Source organism: Neovison vison, chromosome 13 (genome assembly GCF_020171115.1).
Source record: "Neovison vison isolate M4711 chromosome 13, ASM_NN_V1, whole genome shotgun sequence".
In the NCBI taxonomy this organism is placed as follows: domain Eukaryota; kingdom Metazoa; phylum Chordata; class Mammalia; order Carnivora; family Mustelidae; genus Neogale; species Neogale vison.
Window position 1 is genome coordinate 17,260,168 of NC_058103.1, and position 19,181 is coordinate 17,279,348.

Sequence of the window (19,181 nt, forward strand, 5' to 3'; positions counted from 1 at the left end):
CAAGGCCGCCCGCTGGGTCTCCGAGCCCGGCCCCGCCCCCGACCCCGACCCCGCCCCCGGGCCGGCTCACGTGGTACAGCTGCGCTTCAACAAAAACTTTATTGGGAGCGCAGGGCCACGCCGGGGCCCGCGGGGGCGGGGAACCCTGTTCCCCGTGGCAACGGCCGGGCCTAGCTCCCAGAAGCCATCCAGGCGCCCAGTGTGAAAATTGAGCGCCTCGCTGGAGGCTGCATAGTATCATTGCAGGGCCACAGTTCCATTCCCACTTTTGCCACCTAACGAGGGGTCCCCTCGGGGTACACTCTAACCTCTCTGTCCCGCAGTTTCCTCACGGGTAAAATGAGGCGCTGGACTTTCCTTAAAGCCCCACATAGCCCTGACTTCTATAATCTCTGTCCTCTCATCCCAGAGAAGAGCACGTGTTCTTCCCCATTAGTTTTCTTTTCCTGACTCTGCTCAGTCTTCCCCAGCTCAGATACTAGGTCACAAATTAAATCTACAGCTTCGTCTCCTTTCCCATCCTATTCCAAATGGGCCCTCTTTTAACCTAATCTGGAAAAAAGGGGGGTGTCCCACTGGTAAGGGAGTCAAGGAAGGCTGGGGGGAAAAGCTCCACAAGGCAGGCGCTGAGTCTGGTTGGTTGGTTGCTTGGTTGGTTTTCATTGAGATATCTCTCTAGTGCCTACAACAGTGCCAGGCACACAGGAGGAACCAAATCTTTGTGGATCAAATAAAGCCCATGTCACTAAATGAAGGTTAGGATTCTGTGGATTCTGTGCTACCCGAAGACCTCTTTGAGTCTCTCTTCCCCCTGCCTCACCCTCAGTCTACCCCAGCCACGCTGGGAAGCAAGGACTGTTTAATACTCCCAAATTCAGTACCTAGTGTCTGAGCTGTGTGATTTCCAATTTGTGGCTGGAGCCTCGGTTGCTCAGGGAAGCCCTCTGGGGAGTCACCAGATCCAGGACCAGCTGGGTACATCATAACACTGAAAGGCTAAATAAAAGGAAGAAGAAGGAGAGAGTCAGTCTGGCTCCAACTAACAGCACTCACCCGTTGCCTGAGATGAAGCAGAGGCGCCAAGGGCAGTCTGAAGGTTGGGAAGCCTCGTAGAACCTAGCGCACAAATGTCAGCTTTGCCTAAGGAGCCCCCAAAGCCAGACCCACTCTTTTCAGGTGGGTGAAATAAACCTTCCTTGTAACTTCCCTACATTTTGTCCCAATGGTCACCCAGAAGTCCAAGTTCTAAATCAGATCCTAAATCAAGATCCTAAATAGGCTCCACTTACCTAGAGCCTATGTTTATCATTTTGTGAAATGAGGGTTCCCTTATCTCCTTAGAAATGTTTTAAAAATACAAATTCCTAGGCCCTACTCCCAGAATTCTGATTTAACAGGTCTGGAATGCAGCCCTTAACTTGGACCGAGTTATTCTGGTGTACAGTGTAGGAACCTCTGTGGAAAGGACCTGCCCTCAACTGGGCTGTTCAACGCGTGTGTTGAGCAAATGTGTCAGGCCAACCGACGCCATACTCTTTTGGAGAAAAGGAAGGCTTTTCCCTGAGGCCAAGTAAGTGAGACTGCCCTCTCTTTGTTTCCCAGGCCATAATCAGCTGTGTTGAAAAGTGTAGGGGGTGTGAGCGTCACAAGGTTTGGAGTTAGACCACCTGAGTTTAGATCTGGCTCTGCCGACTTCACACCTGTGGAACCTCTCAGGCTACGGAACATCTTGGAGCCTCAGTTTCCTCCAACGTAGGGTAAGCTCTTAGTGTTTGCGACTTTTTTTTTTTTTTTTTTTTTAATTTAAGCCCAAACCAGCTCTGGCTACTGCTAATGTAGGGTCATCTACAATCCCTGGCAGAAATAAGAGCCTTCCAAACTGTAATGTTAAGCAAGCTCTCCCCGCAGATTCCAAGGAGACTGGGCATGGAGGAGAACAGTCTCGGGCTTCCCCAGTCAAAGGAAAAGTATAAAGTACAGTCTGTACCATCTTCAGCCTCATCATGTCAGAAATACTCCAAGAAGAGAGACCGGATGAGTCCCTCAGTTTATCCCAACTGTGATAACGGTGGAGGCAATGATAAACCACCGGGTCGTTGCAAGGATGCAGACCCCATCTAGTAGGGCCAGGGGAAGGTTTTGCAATGCTCTGAGAGATACAAAGTGTTCTCTTACAGCGAAATTTCCTGTATACAAGAAACGCAAGCCTTTGCGGGTTCAAACTGTTTTCCTGCCCCAAGTATGTGTGGAAGTTCAAGATGGCTGCCTTTATTCATTTACTGGTAGAACAGGCACATCACACAGGCTGCATAATCCTTCCTTTTGGGATTGCAGAAGCTACGGACCAAGGCCTAGAGCCAAGCTGCTCGGGAGAAATGCAATGTGAACCACATCTGTAATTTAAAATTTTTTAGTAGCCTCATATGCAAAGGGGGGGAAAGCAGGTGAAATTCATTTTAATAATGAATTTATTCATTTATTTAATAATGTTTAATAATGTTTTGTTCATTTTAATAATGTTTCATAATGTTTTATTTATTTAAATGCATCCATTCCCCAAAATTGGGATTTCAACATCATCAATACTTTAAAATGAGATATTTTATGTTCTTTTTTTTTTCTTTTTTGTACCAAGTCTTTGAAATCCAGTGTGTTTTATGTGGACAGCACATCTTGATTTAGACTAGACACAATTCAAGTGCTCAATAGCTACAAGGGGTTAGTAGCTATCTGTCTGGACCTAGGCAGGTCTAGAGGACTCAAATAGCCTCTTAAGATAGGAGAGGCTGAAAAGAACTGCTTACCTTTAACGCTTATGATAACCTGAGACCCATACACTCTCCTAACCGGGCCTCTGTAATCCTAGTGTTTCCCCTGGGATCTCGAGATTTATGGCTTGATATTCCCAGAATGTGCCAGATTGGTCTGAGTTGATGCATTCACATATTCACTGATTCCTGTATTCGTGTATTCATCGAACGTTTGTCAAACACTCATCAGTGTTTACCCCAACCTCACCATGATTTTTCTTGACCTCAGGCCCCCTCCTCCTCTTCCACTGCAGACTAACCCTGACTCAGTTTTTCCTACCTCGAGTCCTCCCATGCCCAAAGTCGATGAGCCATCCCAGAGCCTAGAAGGTCACTGGCACCACCTCCTCAGTGGCCTCATTCCCACTTCTGACACCCTTGGAGTATCATGGCCAAGTACTGCTCCACCTCTGAAATCCTAAGTTCAAACCCCCACCCCAGCGGATCACCTCATGGCTTTCTGCCTCTCCGACTCTCACTTCTGCTTCAGCTGCTAACGCCATCAAACCCTGGCATTCTCTCTTCTGTCTTCATGCTTCCCCTCAGTCATCATTTCTGTTTCTATCCTATATGGAATCCCCCTGAACCATCTTTTATCATTGTTCCCAATATCGACTCCCCTGCCCACTGTTCTTAAATGACACCTGTTGAGGTCAGTGAAACCATTCTCCTTCCTGGCTCTGACGTTTGGGCTGCTGAACACTGGAGAATAAAATTACCAACCCCTTGGACTGGAGCTGTTAGTGTTCTGGTCTCCAGCCTCACACTTTAGCCCCCAACCCTCCCCGGCAATCCTTTGTTCTTAATCAGCTTTCTCTCCCATTTCCTTGATGACCATTCTTTTCTAATTTGTTGTCCTATGATCTCCCTTCTTGTTCTCTAGAGATCATCTCCCTGTCAACTTTAGAGAAAAAAATGGAACCACCAAGTGAAAACACTCTACTCCTTATTGCCACACCAGTACACTGGCCGGTATCCATAACCACCTTTCTTCCTTCCTTCCCAACACAGTAGATGACTGCTCCACTATGCTTGGGATCCCTTCTTCCTGCCTCCTCAGAGATTATGCTCCTTCTGCTCACCTCTCTCCTTTTCTTTCCTGACTCCTTCCCATCAGCATTTAAACATGCTTCGGATCTCTCCTATATGAAACTCTCTCCCAGCCGAAGGCCCCCTCCAGCCACCCTTCCACCTCCCCACATCTCCCTCACAGCCAAGCTTTTTGAGTTGTCTTCTCCTGATATCCATACTTCCTTACTTTTCATTCATCTTCATTCCACTGAAATATAGCTTCTATTCTTATCACTCTACTGAAACTCCCCATCAAAATCCCCAGTGCCTTCCTTGTTGCCAGATGGAATGGGCACCCTCCAGGCTTTATTATTTCTTGAATGTTCTATAATTTTGCGTAACCCCCCCTTCTTGTAAGATTCTCTTCCCTTGGTTTCTGTGATATTCTTGTTTTCCTTCTAATTCTGTAGACAATGACAGTGTTCCTAAGATTTCATCCTTGGTCTCTTTCCTCTTCTTACTTTAAAGCCCCTCTTTGAGAAAATTTCACCCCTCCAGTTGCGTCACATATCATCCCCCTACTGACAACTCATACATCTATGTTTTTATTCCCTTTTCTGAGCCATAGACTCATAAATCCTTTTGCCTATGGACCTCTTCAATGGATGAGACAAAGCCTCATCAGAGACAAAGACTCAACATGCCCAAAGGTGCATTCAGCACCTTCTGCCGCCATCCTCCAAAAAAAAGACAGCCCCTCTGTCCCCTCGGCTCCTCTGTCCTCTTCTTTCTGAATGGCACGATCGCTATCAAGTTACCCTGGCCTCTGGCTTTTTCTTCTCCCTTTGACTTTCATCTCTGATCTGTTTCAAGTGAAGGGATTTGGCCTTCTCTATGTTTATTCAGGGAGTCTACTTCACCGCAGCCACTTTTTTTTTAAATTTTTTATTTATTTGACAGACAGAGATTACAAGTAGGCAGAAAGGCAGACAGAGAGAAAGGGGGAAGCAGGCTCCCCGCCGAGCAGAGAGCCCGATGCGGGGCTCTCTGCCCAATGCAGGGCTCAATCCCAGGACCCTGAGATCATGACCCAAGCCGAAGGCAGAGGCTTTAACCCCCTGAGCTACCCAGGCGCCCTCCTGCAGCCACTTCTAACTGGTGTTGATCTTCCTCCTGTCCTCAGTCTGCTTTCCACACTGCACAGAGCAGAATTCTACTCTGTGAATCATGGCCAGTCGCACTGCTGCTTAAAACCTCTCTGCAGGGGGCACCTGGGTGGCTCAGTGGGTTAAAGCCTCTGCCTTCGGCTCGGGTCATGATCTCAGGGTCCTGGGGGCTCTCTGCTCAGCGGGGAGCCTGCTTCCTCCTCTCTCTCTGCCTGCCTCTCCGCCTACTTGTGATCTGTCAAATAAATAAATAAAATATTAAAAAACAAAACAAAACCAAACCTCTCTGCCAACCCCCACCATCTTCAAAATGCATGTCAAACTCCTCAGCATGGCAGTGAAGGCCCTCTGTTGCTGGCCCCGCCCACTTCCCTGTCTCATCCTTCAGCCCTTCCCTTCTATCACCCCCTCAGCCCCCCCCCCCCCCCCCCCCCCCCCCGCCAAGGTGAGGATCCCACTCCAACAGGCTGCAGGAACTTTATGGAAATTTTCTTCCCAGCCCCAAATCCCTCTCCTCCTCCCCTGGGTCTGCCCCTCCTTCTGTCTTCACTGCTTACTGCCTAATGGACCTTCAAGTCTCAACTTAGACATTTCTTCCTCAAGGAAGCTTTCCCAGGGACGCCTGGGTGGCGCAGTTGGTTGGACGACTGCCTCCGGCTCAGGGCGTGATCCTGGAGTCCCGGGATCGAGTCCCACATCAGGTTCCCAGCTCCATGGGGAGTCTGCTTCGCTCTCTGACCTTCTCCTCGCTCATGCTCTCTCTCACTGTCTCTCTCTCTCAAATAAATAAAATAAAATCTTAAAAAAAAAAAAAAAAAAAGGAAGCTTTCCCAAATCCCCAGCACCAACCCACACACAAACATACCACATCCCCCAGTCTGGACCAGAAGCTTCCTCTTACTTGCTTCTCTCACACCCTTGCTCACTCTGGGCCCAACACTGTCACTGTCTCTTTACTCCTCAGTACCCCTCAGGGAACTGTATACTTCACGAGCTTCGCCACTCTGTTCCCATTGCCTAAGCCGGCCTAGGGCATCCAACACATAGAAAGAACAAACACATAAATGAATAAAAAGTCCTTCTTTCTGGAGGGCATCAGTTTCATAAGGAAACTGAGCATAATAAAACCCAAACTTGCAAAAGTGGACACATAATGGGGCACTTCTTCCTTTATAATTCTGCAAGTGACTTTCTTTCAAAGACCCCCCGTATTTGAAATTCCACTTGATTTATAACTATCATTTTATTTTAAAAAGCTCTCGCAAAATATGAGATATGATTACATCTAATAATAATGGCATCTCTTTCTTCTTTCATTGGTTGCATTTCCTCAACCTTGCCTCCTAACGTGGTTTCTGCCAATTTTCTTGGATTCTGTTCTCTTCATTCTTTCCTTGGAGATCTAGAACCTTCATCATCTTATGCTAATAGAAGACCAAATACATGGGGCACCTGGGTGGCTCAGTGGGTTAAAGCCACTGCCTTCAGCTCAGGTCATGATCCCAGGGTCCTAGGATCAAGTCCCACATCGGGCTCTCTACTCAGCAGGGAGCTTACTTCCTCCTCTCTCTCTGTCTGCTGCTCTGCCTGCTTGTGATCTCTGTCTGTCAAATAAATAAATAAAGTCTTAAAAAAAAAAAAAGACCAAATACAATGCAAACTTTTCCCTAAAGGAGCAGTTAGGAAATATTTTTGGCTTTGCAGTCTGTGGGTCTCAGTAGCAACTTGACTTTGCCACGTGGCTGCATGAAAGCAACCACAGAAATACCTAAATGACTGATAATGACTGTATTTCAAGAAAACTTTGCTTACAAAGCAAGCAATGGACCAGATTCTGTCCTCAGACTATAGTTCGGCAACTTCTGAAACCTACCCCCTGAGCCCAGACCCTTCCGAGCCATGAATGGAGAACAACCTTGTCATGTTAAACCACCAGCAAGGGGGCAGTGTGGAGAGGCAGCATGGGCTCTGCAACCAGACTGACTTATTTATGTCCCAGCTCTGCCACTTTCTAGCTCTGTGATGTGGGGCCAGTTACTTAGCCTGTCTGTGCTCAGTTTCCTCCTCTGTAAAATGGGAATCAAACATAGTATCTCGTAATAGCATAATAATAGATGGTTTAAATGTCAATTCCATTGAACAGTGTCTGCACTTATAACTGTTGTGTAAATGGTACCTTATAGGATCGTTATGGGTCCCTCTGCTGTTCCCCCCACTAGTGGAAGTGTTATAGCAGTGAGACTGACAATAAAAAAGGGAATTTTCATTCTCTTAGTATTGGGCCATACCTTGCCCAGGGTGATACTCTCTTTGACTCATTCAAATCAAAACTGTGCCTCCCCTCCTCCCCTGGGACTGTCTCTTTTGTCCCTGGTTGTGGATTAACTCTTGAGTCAGTTTACCTCCCAACTTTTAAGTGCCTTATGCCTACCTCCCAGCGCCACAGCAGCTCAATGCCCAAATTAGTAGTTTAAAAGTACAACATTTTGATTAGGTGGGACATCACACGCTGGGTATATGGTTTCTGAAATGCCAGCCCCACAAATAACCCTGAAGGACACATAGAGTCAACAGACTTTTGACAGTGGTAAAAAGGCGATTCACTGGAGAAAGGACAGTATTTTCACCAAATGGTACTGGAACATTCGAACATCCACACGCACAACGAATCTCCACCCAAACCTCACGAAGGTACCTTTTATGCTCATGCAAAACGAATCCTAGAGAAAGCACTGTAACAGATGGTGGCGACGGTTATACCACATTGTTAATGTACTTAATGCCACAGACTTGCACATTTTAAAAGGGTTAAAATATAAATTTTTTGTTGGCATATTTTATCACAATAAAAAAAATTTAATGGATTGTAGACCTAAATGTAAAAGCTAAAATCATAAAACTTTTAGGATAAAATATAGGAAAAAATCAACATGACCTTGGGTTAGGCAGAACGTTTAGATATGATACCAAAAACATGATCTGTAAGAGAAAAAAATGGTAATTTTGATCAATTTTGAAAATTTTTCATTTATGAATTTTGAGGGGCACCTGGGTGGCTCAGATGCTTAAGCATCTGCCTTCGGCTCAGGTCATGATCTCCAGGTCCTGGGATTGAGCCCTTCGTTGGGCTCCTGGCTCAGCAGGGAGTCTGCTTCTCTCCCTCTGCCTCTCTCCCCTGCTCATGCTGTCTCTTTGTGTGTCTCTCTCTGTCTCAAATGAATACATTTTTTAAAATTATGAATTTTGAAAAATTATCAAAATTACTCAACTTTATAAAAATTGAAATGCATATTCTGAAAGACACTGTTAAGACTAACAAGCTAGGAGCGCCTGGGTGGTTCAGTCGGATAAGCATCTGCCTTCAGCTTAGGTCATGGTGTCTGAGTCCTGGGATTGAGTCCCACCACACTGGCCCCCTGCTCAGCAGGAAGCCTTCTTCTCCTTCTCCTGCTCCCCATGCTGTACGCTCACTCACTCACTCTCTCTCTCTCTTTCTCTTTGTCAAATAAATGAATAAATAATAAAATCTTAAGAAAAAAAAAGAATAAGAAGCTATACCATAGACTGGGAGAAAATATTTGCAAACCACATTTCTGACAAAGGGTTTCTGCCCAGAATATATCAAGAACTCTCAAAACTCAGTAAGAATATAAACCATCCAGCTTAAAATAGGCAAAACATCTGAACAGTAAGAAAGATATATGAATGACCAAAAAGCACATGAAAGGATGCTCAACATTACTAGTCACTAGGGAAATGCATATTAAAACCGCCAGGAAATACCACGACATCAAGAGTTGGCAAGAATGTAGAACAGCTGATGCTACCATATATTCCTGGGGGAATTCAAATTAGCGAAGCTCCTTTGCAATTTGGGTGACAACATGGCGGTTTCTCACAAGGCAAAACATGTACGTGCTACATACAGGCAGCAATCCCACTTCTAGTATCTACTCAAGAGAAATCTCTGTTTTCACACAGAAACTGTATAAACCTGATTGTTTATAGCAGCTTTATGCAAAATCACCAGAAAGGGAAACTATGAAGATCTAGCAGGTAAGTGGATAGTGTGTGATACATCCTACAATAGAATATTACTCTGAAATATGAAGGAACAAACTACTGCTTCAGGCAATAACATGGATAATCTTAAATGCATTTTACTAAGTGAAAGGAACCAGACACCCCCACCCCCGGCCAAAAACCTACATCTTGTATGGTTTCATTTAAATGACTCCGGAGAAAGTGAACCTATAAGGATGGAACAGTGATTTCTAACATTGGATTAGGCTGGGAAGGGGTTAATCATAGACAGCATGAGAGAAATTTTCAGGTGACGGAACTGTTTGGAGTGGAACCATGGTAGTAAATACATGACTCTGCATTTATCAAGACCTACAAAACTGTGTTATACAAAGTGAATGTTGCTGTATGTAAATTAAATAAAATCAACCAGGATATGGGGGGGGGTGTAAAATGCAGGCAGTTACCAGTGAACCTATGTTACAAATGAATCAAATAACCACATTGAAGAGGCTAGGAAGAGTGGACCTAGATAATTTGCCAGGGCGGTGGCACGGGGGGGTGGGGGGGATGGGGGGTGGAGTGTTTTAACTGGATACATAAGGGGACACACACATACACACACACACACACACACACACAAACACTATATAATTACAAACATTGTGTTCTAGTTGGTAAATTTGTTTCCCCTATTATGGTTTAGCAATTGTGGAATTACTTTATATGTATACTAGAGATGAGCAAAGAAGTAAATACATTGTAGAAAATGAGAGCAGGTTTTGTTGAGGAGAAAGAAATGACAAATATGAAAAGGGGAAAGACAGAGGATGGTGCTGAATTGGAATCAGGGGGTATTGGTGTATTCATGGCTTTGTTTAATATATATACAGATAGACGGGTATGGAAATAAATACAGATGTGTGTTATGTGTGGCTTAGTGTATATGCAGACAGACAGAGGTGTATTTCCTAGCTCTATCCACCGGGAAGGACTAGAAGCAGTGCCAACCCAACAGTGACGGGCATGCCAGCACTCAGACCTAGGCTTTCACTCTCCTTGGGAAAGTGTTTGATGCCTGTGGCGCCAAAAGGGAAGAAAGGGATCAAACAAATAAAAATAAAAGGCGAGGCACACGTCAATAGGGCACAGCGGTGAACCTGAAGGAGCTCCCATAACCAAAGCCGGAACTTGAATAGCAAGATAATGGTAGCACTGTATGAATAAAATAAGCCTCCATGATCCCTGTTAAGATAAACAACTGAATAAACAAACAAGTAGGGGAGAGGGACCACTCTCTCCCACAAAAGAATTCCAATCAGCAAACAATAGAAGGACTGTGGGAAACAGAAAATCACCATTGAAACATGACAGTAATAAGGGCTGAGGCAAGACCTCAGTAAGATCACGGATGCTACAATTATTGGGCAGAATAAATAATAAAGGTATTGGGCAAAAAGTTTAAGCAGAAATAGGATATTTGCATAAAACATCTCCAAAATATGTAATAATTACAAAGGGGAAAACAGTAACTTTATAGTAGGTAAATCTGGCAGATACCACCTTGACCAAGGCAACAACATAATACATATAGACATCATGTGTCCCTGATATGTGCTGAGAAGGGCATATCCGCTCTGGTACCTTTCCCAGTAATCATGACAAAACACCAGACAAACCCAAACTGAGGGACATTCCACAAAACATCTGAGCAGGACTCTTTAGAAGTGTCAAGGTCATAAAAGAGACTGAAGAAAGGTCATATTTTGGGAGAGAGAGAGAAAGACATGGTAACACAAAGTAGGGTCCTGAAATGGATCCCAGGACAAAGAACGGGCATTAGTGAAAGAATGGGTAAAATACAAATGTGATCTGTAGTGGAGTTAAGAACATTGCACCAATGTTAATTTCTTACTTTTGATAATTTTGCTATGCAGGATGTAAAGACAAGGGGAAGCTGCGTAAAGAGTATACGGGAACCTTATTATTTTGTGACTCTGCTACAGTCGTAAGTATTTCTCTTTTTTAAAAGATTTTATTTATTTATTTGACAGAGAGATCACAAGTAGGCAGAGAGAGGTGCGGGGGGGGCGCGGGGAGCAGGCTCCCTGCCGGGCAGAGAGCCCAATGCAGGGCTCGATCCCAGGACCCTGGGATCACAACCTGAGCTGAAGGCAGAGGCTTAACCCACTGAGCCGCCCAGGCGCCCCTTAAATATTTCAGAATTAAAACTTTAATTTAAAAAAAGGATACTCTATGGGGCGCCTGAGTGGCTCAGTGGGTTAAAGCCTCTGCCTTCAGCTCAGGTCGTGATCCCAGGGTCCTGGGATCGAGCCCCACATCGGGCTCTCTGCTTGGCGGGGAGCCTGCTTCCTCCTCTCTCTCTGCCTGCCTCTCTGCCTACTTGTGATCTCTGTCAAACAAATAAATAAAATCTTAAAAAAAAAAAAAAAAAAAAGGATACTCTGGGGCACCTGGGTGGCTCAGTCCATTTAGTGTCTGCCTTCAACTCAGGTCATGATCTCAGGATCCTGGGGTGGAGCCCCTCAAGGAGCCTGCTTCTTCCTCTCTCCACCCCCAACTCGTGCTCTCTCTCTTGCTCTCAAATAAATAAGTAAAATCTTTAAAAAAATAAAAAGGCTACCCCTCAGTAATAAACTTTTAAAATAACATATGAAAAGAAGTTGCAGGTAGATTTTATGATGTTAAAAAGAAAGAAAACTTTAAAATTATGGTTCTTGAACATTTTTATTTCTCCAGAATACTCTTTCCCCCAAATAAATAATTGCTGTCCACCATCATAAAGAGAGGCTCTGATTAAATCACACTCCTGTTCAAAAATCTTCAGTGGCTTCCTATTGACTTTCCACTGCATTGAATCTATCCCTGAAATTGCTCTGGTATCTGTTGCCTCACTTTTCCCTGCTATTCCCTGCACCCTATACTCCCCCAAACTCACCTGGGACTCTGCTGCTTCCTTTATTCCGCATTCCCAGAAATGCCTCTGGCCAGGACGCTACTTGCCCAGAGCCCACAAATGCTCCCCAGCCTAAAGAAACCTCACCTTCCCTTGAACTCAGTCTCCCTCATGACCCTAATCAATTTCCAGTAACTGCCTGGTGCCTCTGCCCAGTGGCTATTTAGGGTGTTGTCCTCCAAATTTTCTAAGTCTCTCTTTGTGCGTGAGACCACGTGGTACTGTCCAGATAGAGCACCTAGAGTCTAGACCAGGACCAACATACTTCCCAGTCCCCTTTTTTCTCCTTTAAGGATACTTCTGTATCCTCTGCACCAGCATGGGAGTATACCAGATGCCCAAAGAGTCTCCGGGACACATGCTTACCAATTCATCCTAGAAGTCGAGCACTCCCCCTGGTCTGCTTGGTGTTTCTTTCAAGGAAACACATGATATTGGACCACGGAAGAATGGTGTTACCATGCTGATTTAGGGTGACCCAGATTTGTTTTATGAATGGCAGCTCTGCCAAAAATGTTTGCGTATGACCTTTATACCCTAGGGGTAGCTGTGTCAATTTCTGTCTTGTATGATACTTGCCCTGAAAGGTCCAATCCATAATGTTGTCTGTACCCCCTCCCCACAGTGGTTGCCTACCTCAGTGTCTCGTACATAACTGACGCTCCATAAATCTTACAGAATGAATCCCTGAAGGAATGAGTAACGTCTCAGATATACATGTTTCTTTTGGTCCAAGATTCTAACTACGGCTTCTCTAAACAAATTCCTAGATCGTCGTCGTTCTTCCGAGTGGCAAAGACGGATTGCCAACATCCCCAGCCCTCCAGTCACTGACCTGACCGTTGATGTGCTGAAAGCTTATCAAGAAGGAACAAACACGCCTCCAGATTCTCTTGAGAGTAAACTGCAAGTGACCTTCAACTCCAAGGCATGTGAAAACAGCCCCGCATGTGAGTGGTGGTTGAGTGGATTCAAGTTAGGCAGCCCGGTAATTTGGATTGAACAGTGCTTTGGCTGCAACAAATTGTGGTGATAGAACATATGTTTCCCGGGCTTTGCTTTTGATCTTCTGCTCCAAAGCTGAGGACACTCTCCCGAGGGGGAAAGAAAAAAGGAAAGAGAACTGGGTGGAAGAAAACGGACTTCACCCATCATTGTAATATTTCGTACCTGAAGCACAGCCACCTTGAGAGAAGAACATGGTGGCCGCTCTTCACAGTCACCTGACTAAGGGTCTTGGGCTTGCTCCTGCCCTGGAGGGAAATGCACCACCCCGGAGAGGCCCGCCCACAGCACCAGCACACTCACAGCCAAGCCTGGGCTCGGCCCCCGCGGACATAGGAGAAAAGAGGGCCTGCCAGAGCCACCAAGAGGGTGGGAGGCCGGCTGCTGTTGCCAGGTGCACCCGCGTGGGTCACAATGACTGCATGAGGTCATGGAATGTTGGAGAGGTGGGATGAAAGCGGCTCCTGAGTCACAAAGTCGCAGGCGGATGGGCATCCTTTCGACGGGGCTCCCAGGAATCGGGCTGTACCACTTTCCCTGATGTTCCGGGGAAGCAGCGACTTCTCCCAGACAGAGTTGGGGTCCACTCCATGCCTGTCCTGTTCCCACCACAGCCCACTGTCCCCAGGGCTTGCTGGGATGGAAAGATAACTCCAGGCCCCCCTGGAATTTATCCGTGTGAGGGGCAGGGTGCACAGACTTTGAGACAGAAGTGAATGGATGGGTGTGCTTCTTAGGGGAGCAGCAGAGAGGTGGCGAGAAGCTGACAGCAGCCGCCAGGAGAGCCCTGGAACCATGGAAAATGATGAGCCTCTTGAGCCCAAGACACAAGGTGAACAGGCATCCTACCTCTCACCTCTCGGGCCCTTCTGGGCTGTCTCAGTGTAATACCCAGGGATCACATGGACCCCGAAGCCCCCTCCCCTCCTCATGGGGACCTCTCCTCTAGAAGCGGGATGGAATGTCACAGTGACTTGGCTTCAGGGGCTTCTCAAACAGGGAGTGAGAGAGTTGGATGTAGTGATCTGCTGGAATGGGATTGTCCTAGCTCTGGCTGATTTTCTTTTTCATTTTGTGAATGAATGGGTAGAATACAAATACGATCTGTAGTGGAGATACTCAGCCATGTTGGGAATATTTACACCACCCATACTACAAATCAGGATTCCTCACCCCTGCCCCCCCTTGAGAGCCAGTTAAACATCTAGAGCATTCTACGCATTGGATGGAATTCTCAAATTATAGGACTAATGAGGATATTAAGACTCAGAAAGTCATCACTTTTCGATGGCTGAGTTTGATGGCTAAGCCACTGTATGTCTTCCAGCTGCTGGGCTATGGCTTCGTCCACCCCTTATCATGTAGACCTTGTCTTACCCTCTTGGAAGTAAACACTGGAGCTTGGGTTTATGGATAAGGACTAAGAAAACACAGACCTGCATGGACTCATTAGGAAGCCACTATCTTAGAACGTAGGGGGTTAAAACTTAGGACCACCGCCACAAATGCTCAGCCCACCCAAAGAGTAGATTGGCCAAGTTCTGATGGGCTCCTGGTGGCCGAGCATGGCTACCCCCAAACATTGCATCCCACAGAGGTGGGATGACTAGCTCTGACCCTTGTGTGAGGTTTTCAGGAACCCATGCTGATCCCAGATCAGTGGTCCACTGGCAGAAAACCCATGTCCAGCGAGTGTAGGGACTGGTGGGAGGAAAGCAAAGGGCATAGGTACGTACTCATTGTAATTAATTTCAACCCCAGCAAGATTTTGCAAGTCCGTCCTTCTTCGTGGTCCTAAAATGTTGGATTGGAAGAGAGAGAAGCTAGGTTAAGTTTTTAGGAATCAACTTATCCTTCTTTCTCCTTGGGACTGTTCCTGTACCCCCTCATTTGACATTTGACCCAAGTCGCCTGCCCTACCCTGCCCCATCCCGGGCCTTCCTCAGCATGGTTTGTGCCCACCAATGAGAAAGCCTAAGCATCGGCACACATCCTCTCCCGGGAATAGTGAAGCAGACCCTGAACCCCACCCAACGCAAAGAGAAGGAAAAGAATGAGCAAGGAGCCAGTCTCCAAGACCGGCCCAAAGCAGGGATCTGGGCTGGAGCGGGGCGGGGGTTCAACAGAAGACCCTGCGGGCCATCAGGGGGCAGCACTGGGTCCGGGAGGGGCGGCCCGTGGAACGGAGCCCCCTGGCGGGACTGAAGCGCACTGCAGTTCCTCGGCCCCCCGAGCGCGGTGAGGCTGGGGCGTCAGAGGCTGTGGCCAGGACCGGCTGGCAGAGCAAGGGAGCGCAGGCCGGGCTCCACGGGAAAGGCCCACAGCTTTCATTGCCAGCATCCGGAGATGAGTTTTTCTTCCAGATGAACCCGAAACAGAGCCAGCGCCACAGAACAGCGATGAAACCCTTTACTGTGAGGCCGAGGCGTCCGTGGGTGTGGATAAAGACAAGGCCGCCCGGGAGAGCTCAGAAACAGACCTGGAGATCGAAGGTGAGAGTGGGCCCTGGGGGCGCGTGGTGGTGGCTCGACCCCTTCCGCAGGAGCTGGAGGCTCTGCCCTCCGGGGTGGGCCATGGCTCTGGCCAGCGGGCCGTCCGGCACAAGGAACCCCGGGCCAGCAGCCTCGGGTCCTCCTTGAGGCCGGCCGGGTGCCGCAGCTGTAGCTGCCCTGAGCTCGTGGCCTCCCCGGGGAGCAGAGCGGTCACATCAGCTTGTTGGAAGCCAAACCCAAACACAAATGGGGATTTCTGGCTTTCTCAAGGTTTCCGCATGTGGCATCTTCTGTCATCTTGGCTAGCGTCCCAGGAATAGTCTTATTACCCGCCTTTTAAAGAGGAGGAAACTGAGGCTTACGGAGATTGTGTGAGTTGCCCAAGGCCACGGAGAGCTGCTACCATTCGCAGATCCCCTGTCTGCCCCACCCTGCTGATCTGCTTTCCTGCTCTGTGTTGTGGGAGGCCCAGGAGTGTCTGGGGCCCACCTTGCCTCCTGGTGGCTTTCCTCTCTACTCACATTCAAGGTCTCGGTTCTCCTACTTGAGAGTTCACCCTGGACAGAGCGAGTGTGCCTGGGATGGGGGCGCGGACGGGGAAGCTGCAGCAAGGACTCTGTTACCGCAAACAATGCTTTTACCCTCTCCCTCTCTGTTTCCCGAAGCAGGAAAGTGCCCAGAACCCTTGTAAAACAAGGTGAGCTCCGTGCTCATCCCACTGATGGGCAAGCCTGGGACTTCCAGCCTGAGGCTAGCCCAGTGGCCTTCCTCTCCTGTGCTCTGGCCTCCGGGTCAACAAGTTCGTAAACCTCCAAACCCACGATCAACACACAGCTTCCCCTCCACGCATGCCTCCTTCCTGACCCCAACCCCACCCCACGTCTTGTTGCTCTTTTTCTGACTTCTTTCCATGTCAAGACGTACTGATTAGCATTTTCCATGCTAATATACTGATGTTTTCAACGTGGAACTTTACCTGGTTGGAGGGGTGGCAGATAGAAACTGGATGTTTTCTCCCATTTTCCTGCTTTCACACCATTCCTCCCCCACCCCCAACTCCCCACAAGAGAGAACACAGTTGCAAGCTGCCTCCGAAATACAGTGGTAGTTGGTGCCTGACGGGCTCAGTCGGTTCAGCGTCTGCCTCCGGCTCAGGTCATGATCTCGGGGTCCTGGGATCGAGCCCTGAATTGGGCCCCCCATTCAGCGGGGTGTCTGCTTCTCCCTCTCCCTCGGCTGCTCCCCTAGTTCATGCTCTCTCTCGCTCTGCCTCTCAAATAAATAAATAAAATCTTTTTTAAAAATCAGATGAGGGTTCCTGGGTGGCTCAGTGGGTTAAAGCCGCTGCCTCCGGTTCAGGTCATGATTCCAGGGTCCTGGGATCGAGCCCCGCATCGGGCTCTCTGCTCAGCAGGGTGCCTGCTTTCTCCTCTCTCTCTGCCTGTCTCTCTGTCTACTTGTGATCTCTGTCTGTCAAATAAATAAATAAAATCTTTTTTTAAATAAATAAATAATAAAAAAATAAAAAATCAGATGACACCCCACCCTAGTGACTACAGCTGGAAAGGGTTAGCAGAACGAAACAGAGCAGAATTAGTGCCAAGGACAAAGGTGGGGCTTACCGACCCTGCCGTGGCAAACAGACATCTCCAATGGCAACTGTGCTGTGCTGGGACAGAAACCCAGGGCCCAGCTGCTCCGGCTTCTCGTGTCCCTGCCGCGGGGACTGAGGTGCTGGGAACAGGGCGGGGAGGGCTTCCGGGCAGGCCTGAGACACGAGCCCGGGTGCAATAACAAGCTGGCAACGAAGCCACGGAGGAGGGAGAGAAGGCAGGACAAGTTGTCACCTGCCACATGCCATTTGTCCTATGCCACAGTGGTTGTCACTCGGAGGCGATTTTGTACCCCAGGGGACATCAGGCAAACAGGGCCAGGGCGGGGGCTGGGGGGATGCTAGTGGCTTGTCCCTGGCAGAGGCCAGGAATCCTGCTGAATATCCTTCCAAGGCACACAACAGATCCTCGCACCCGAGAGTTAGCCAACTCCATTCTCTCGGATGTGCGGAGTTGGAGAGACTCTGCTCTCCAGCCGTCCTAAGGAGAAGGCCAGTTAGGGGCTGTGCCTGCAAAGTCAACTTCCTTGTAGGGTTGTCCTTTCACCGACAAAGCTCTCATTGTCTGCCCCAGAAATGTTCAGGGTGGGTTGGACAAAGGCCCTGGCATCCGAAGGAAAAACAGATGCAGGCTTTAGAACCCGGCGGGCCGTGGGAAGCCTTGCCATCGAAGGGGCTCACTTAATGAGGGGACAGCTGCGAGGGCGTACGGAACCCAGGGAGGCCCACTGCCCGTCGACCACAAGCCAGGCAGGTCTAAAGCCCAAGGAACAAAGACCCCAAGTGGTTGGAATGGAAAGATAAATCGCCGTATGCTGTTAGCTGGTTTTTAGCTCTGATCAGCTCTGTGTGATTCGGGGCTAGAATTGTCCTTGGTAAAGGAGTCATGACTGTCCTTTTTGGGAGGAAAAATGACATGCAAATCTCTGAAAGAGGAAAGCCCCCTCAAATACAAGTTTGTTCATTTCCAGCTGATTTGGGGTTGGGGAGGGGTCTCTCCACCTTGCATGGATTGGTCACCTTGAGACGCCCTCTCAGTCCTGCTTGGGGATTTTAAAGTTGGAACCTCTCCTCTTGAAATCTTTAGTAAAGCTTCCCTTGTGGCTCTCATTCCAACGAAATTCATTCATTCATTCACTCACTCATTCATTCACTCATTCAACGAAAACTGAATGAAGGCTGCCCGTTTCACAAATGAGCTTCTTGTCTGTTTGGCCTTTCAGAGCTGTCTCATGGTGGGCAAGGGAGCTGGGCCTTTGTGCATCCTTGGTAATCAGTCCCGGATGCGGGCAACCTGGGAAGGTGGGCGTGGGCCACACTTCTCCTCCTAGGAAAGCTTGGGGGCTAGAACCAGGGGCCTTGTCTCTTCCCCAAAGGGACATCCATCTGGGGCTTTCTGAAGTTCAGGTCTCCCTCTCCCACCTCCGGCTGCCTTCGCGATTAGAGCCACCCTCCTGCACACACACCCACAGGGACATCCTCAGGCAGAGGGGACACCAGGCAGAAGCACACCTGGCCCTAGGGTTAGAGGGGAATAAGACAAAGGGAGAAGAGAATCCCCACTTCATTCATTTGCATCTTTTTGTGTAGATACAGAGAAATTTTTCACCACCGGACAAAGGGAGCTCTACCTGGAGGCCTGCAAACTGATGGGTGTAGTGCCTGTCTCCTACTTTCTCCGGAACATGGAGGAGTCCTACATGAACCTCAACCACCATGGGCTGGGCCCCAACGGTACCAAGGCTATTGCTATAGCCTTGGTGGTGAGCATGACAATGGGGGCACATGGAGACTGGCAGCGGTGGGGTTTGATGGAGTGGGGGGGTCCAAGACTCAGAGAGATCCTCCAGGGGACCTTAGATTCCAAGCTTTATGCCCAACCTACCCCAGGCTCTGCTTGACTGCCAGTTGATTGACCTCACAGACATGTGTGCCCCACTAGCTCCTGGGAAGGGGGCTACTAGGGACCGTGGCCTTGGAAGCCTATGAACTTTCTGATTCAGGAAGCAAAGGCAACAGTCCTAGGTAAGTGGCCAGGCTGGGTCTCAATTCCAAAGCTCACCTTTGCTGTAAGTAGGTTCACTA

At 48.1% G+C, this 19,181-nt stretch overlaps 1 protein-coding gene and 1 long non-coding RNA gene across 2 annotated transcripts in view; both read left to right on the forward strand.

Annotated features, from left to right (window-relative positions):
- The first annotated feature begins 1,612 nt into the window (after positions 1-1,612).
- On the forward strand, positions 1,613-13,325 carry LOC122893784. Its single transcript, XR_006381684.1, has 3 exons — positions 1,613-1,757; positions 10,948-11,018; positions 12,758-13,325. It is a non-coding gene; the product is annotated as an uncharacterized LOC122893784 (long non-coding RNA).
- Positions 13,326-13,676: 351 nt separating this feature from the next.
- Positions 13,677-19,181, forward strand: part of LRRC74A (leucine rich repeat containing 74A) — a 30,922-nt gene continuing 25,417 nt past the window's right edge. Inside the window, 3 exon segments of the mRNA XM_044230975.1 lie at positions 13,677-13,824; positions 15,356-15,484; positions 18,687-18,859. Of these exon segments, the coding sequence (XP_044086910.1) occupies positions 13,713-13,824; positions 15,356-15,484; positions 18,687-18,859 (414 nt within the window). The 5' untranslated portion in view covers positions 13,677-13,712.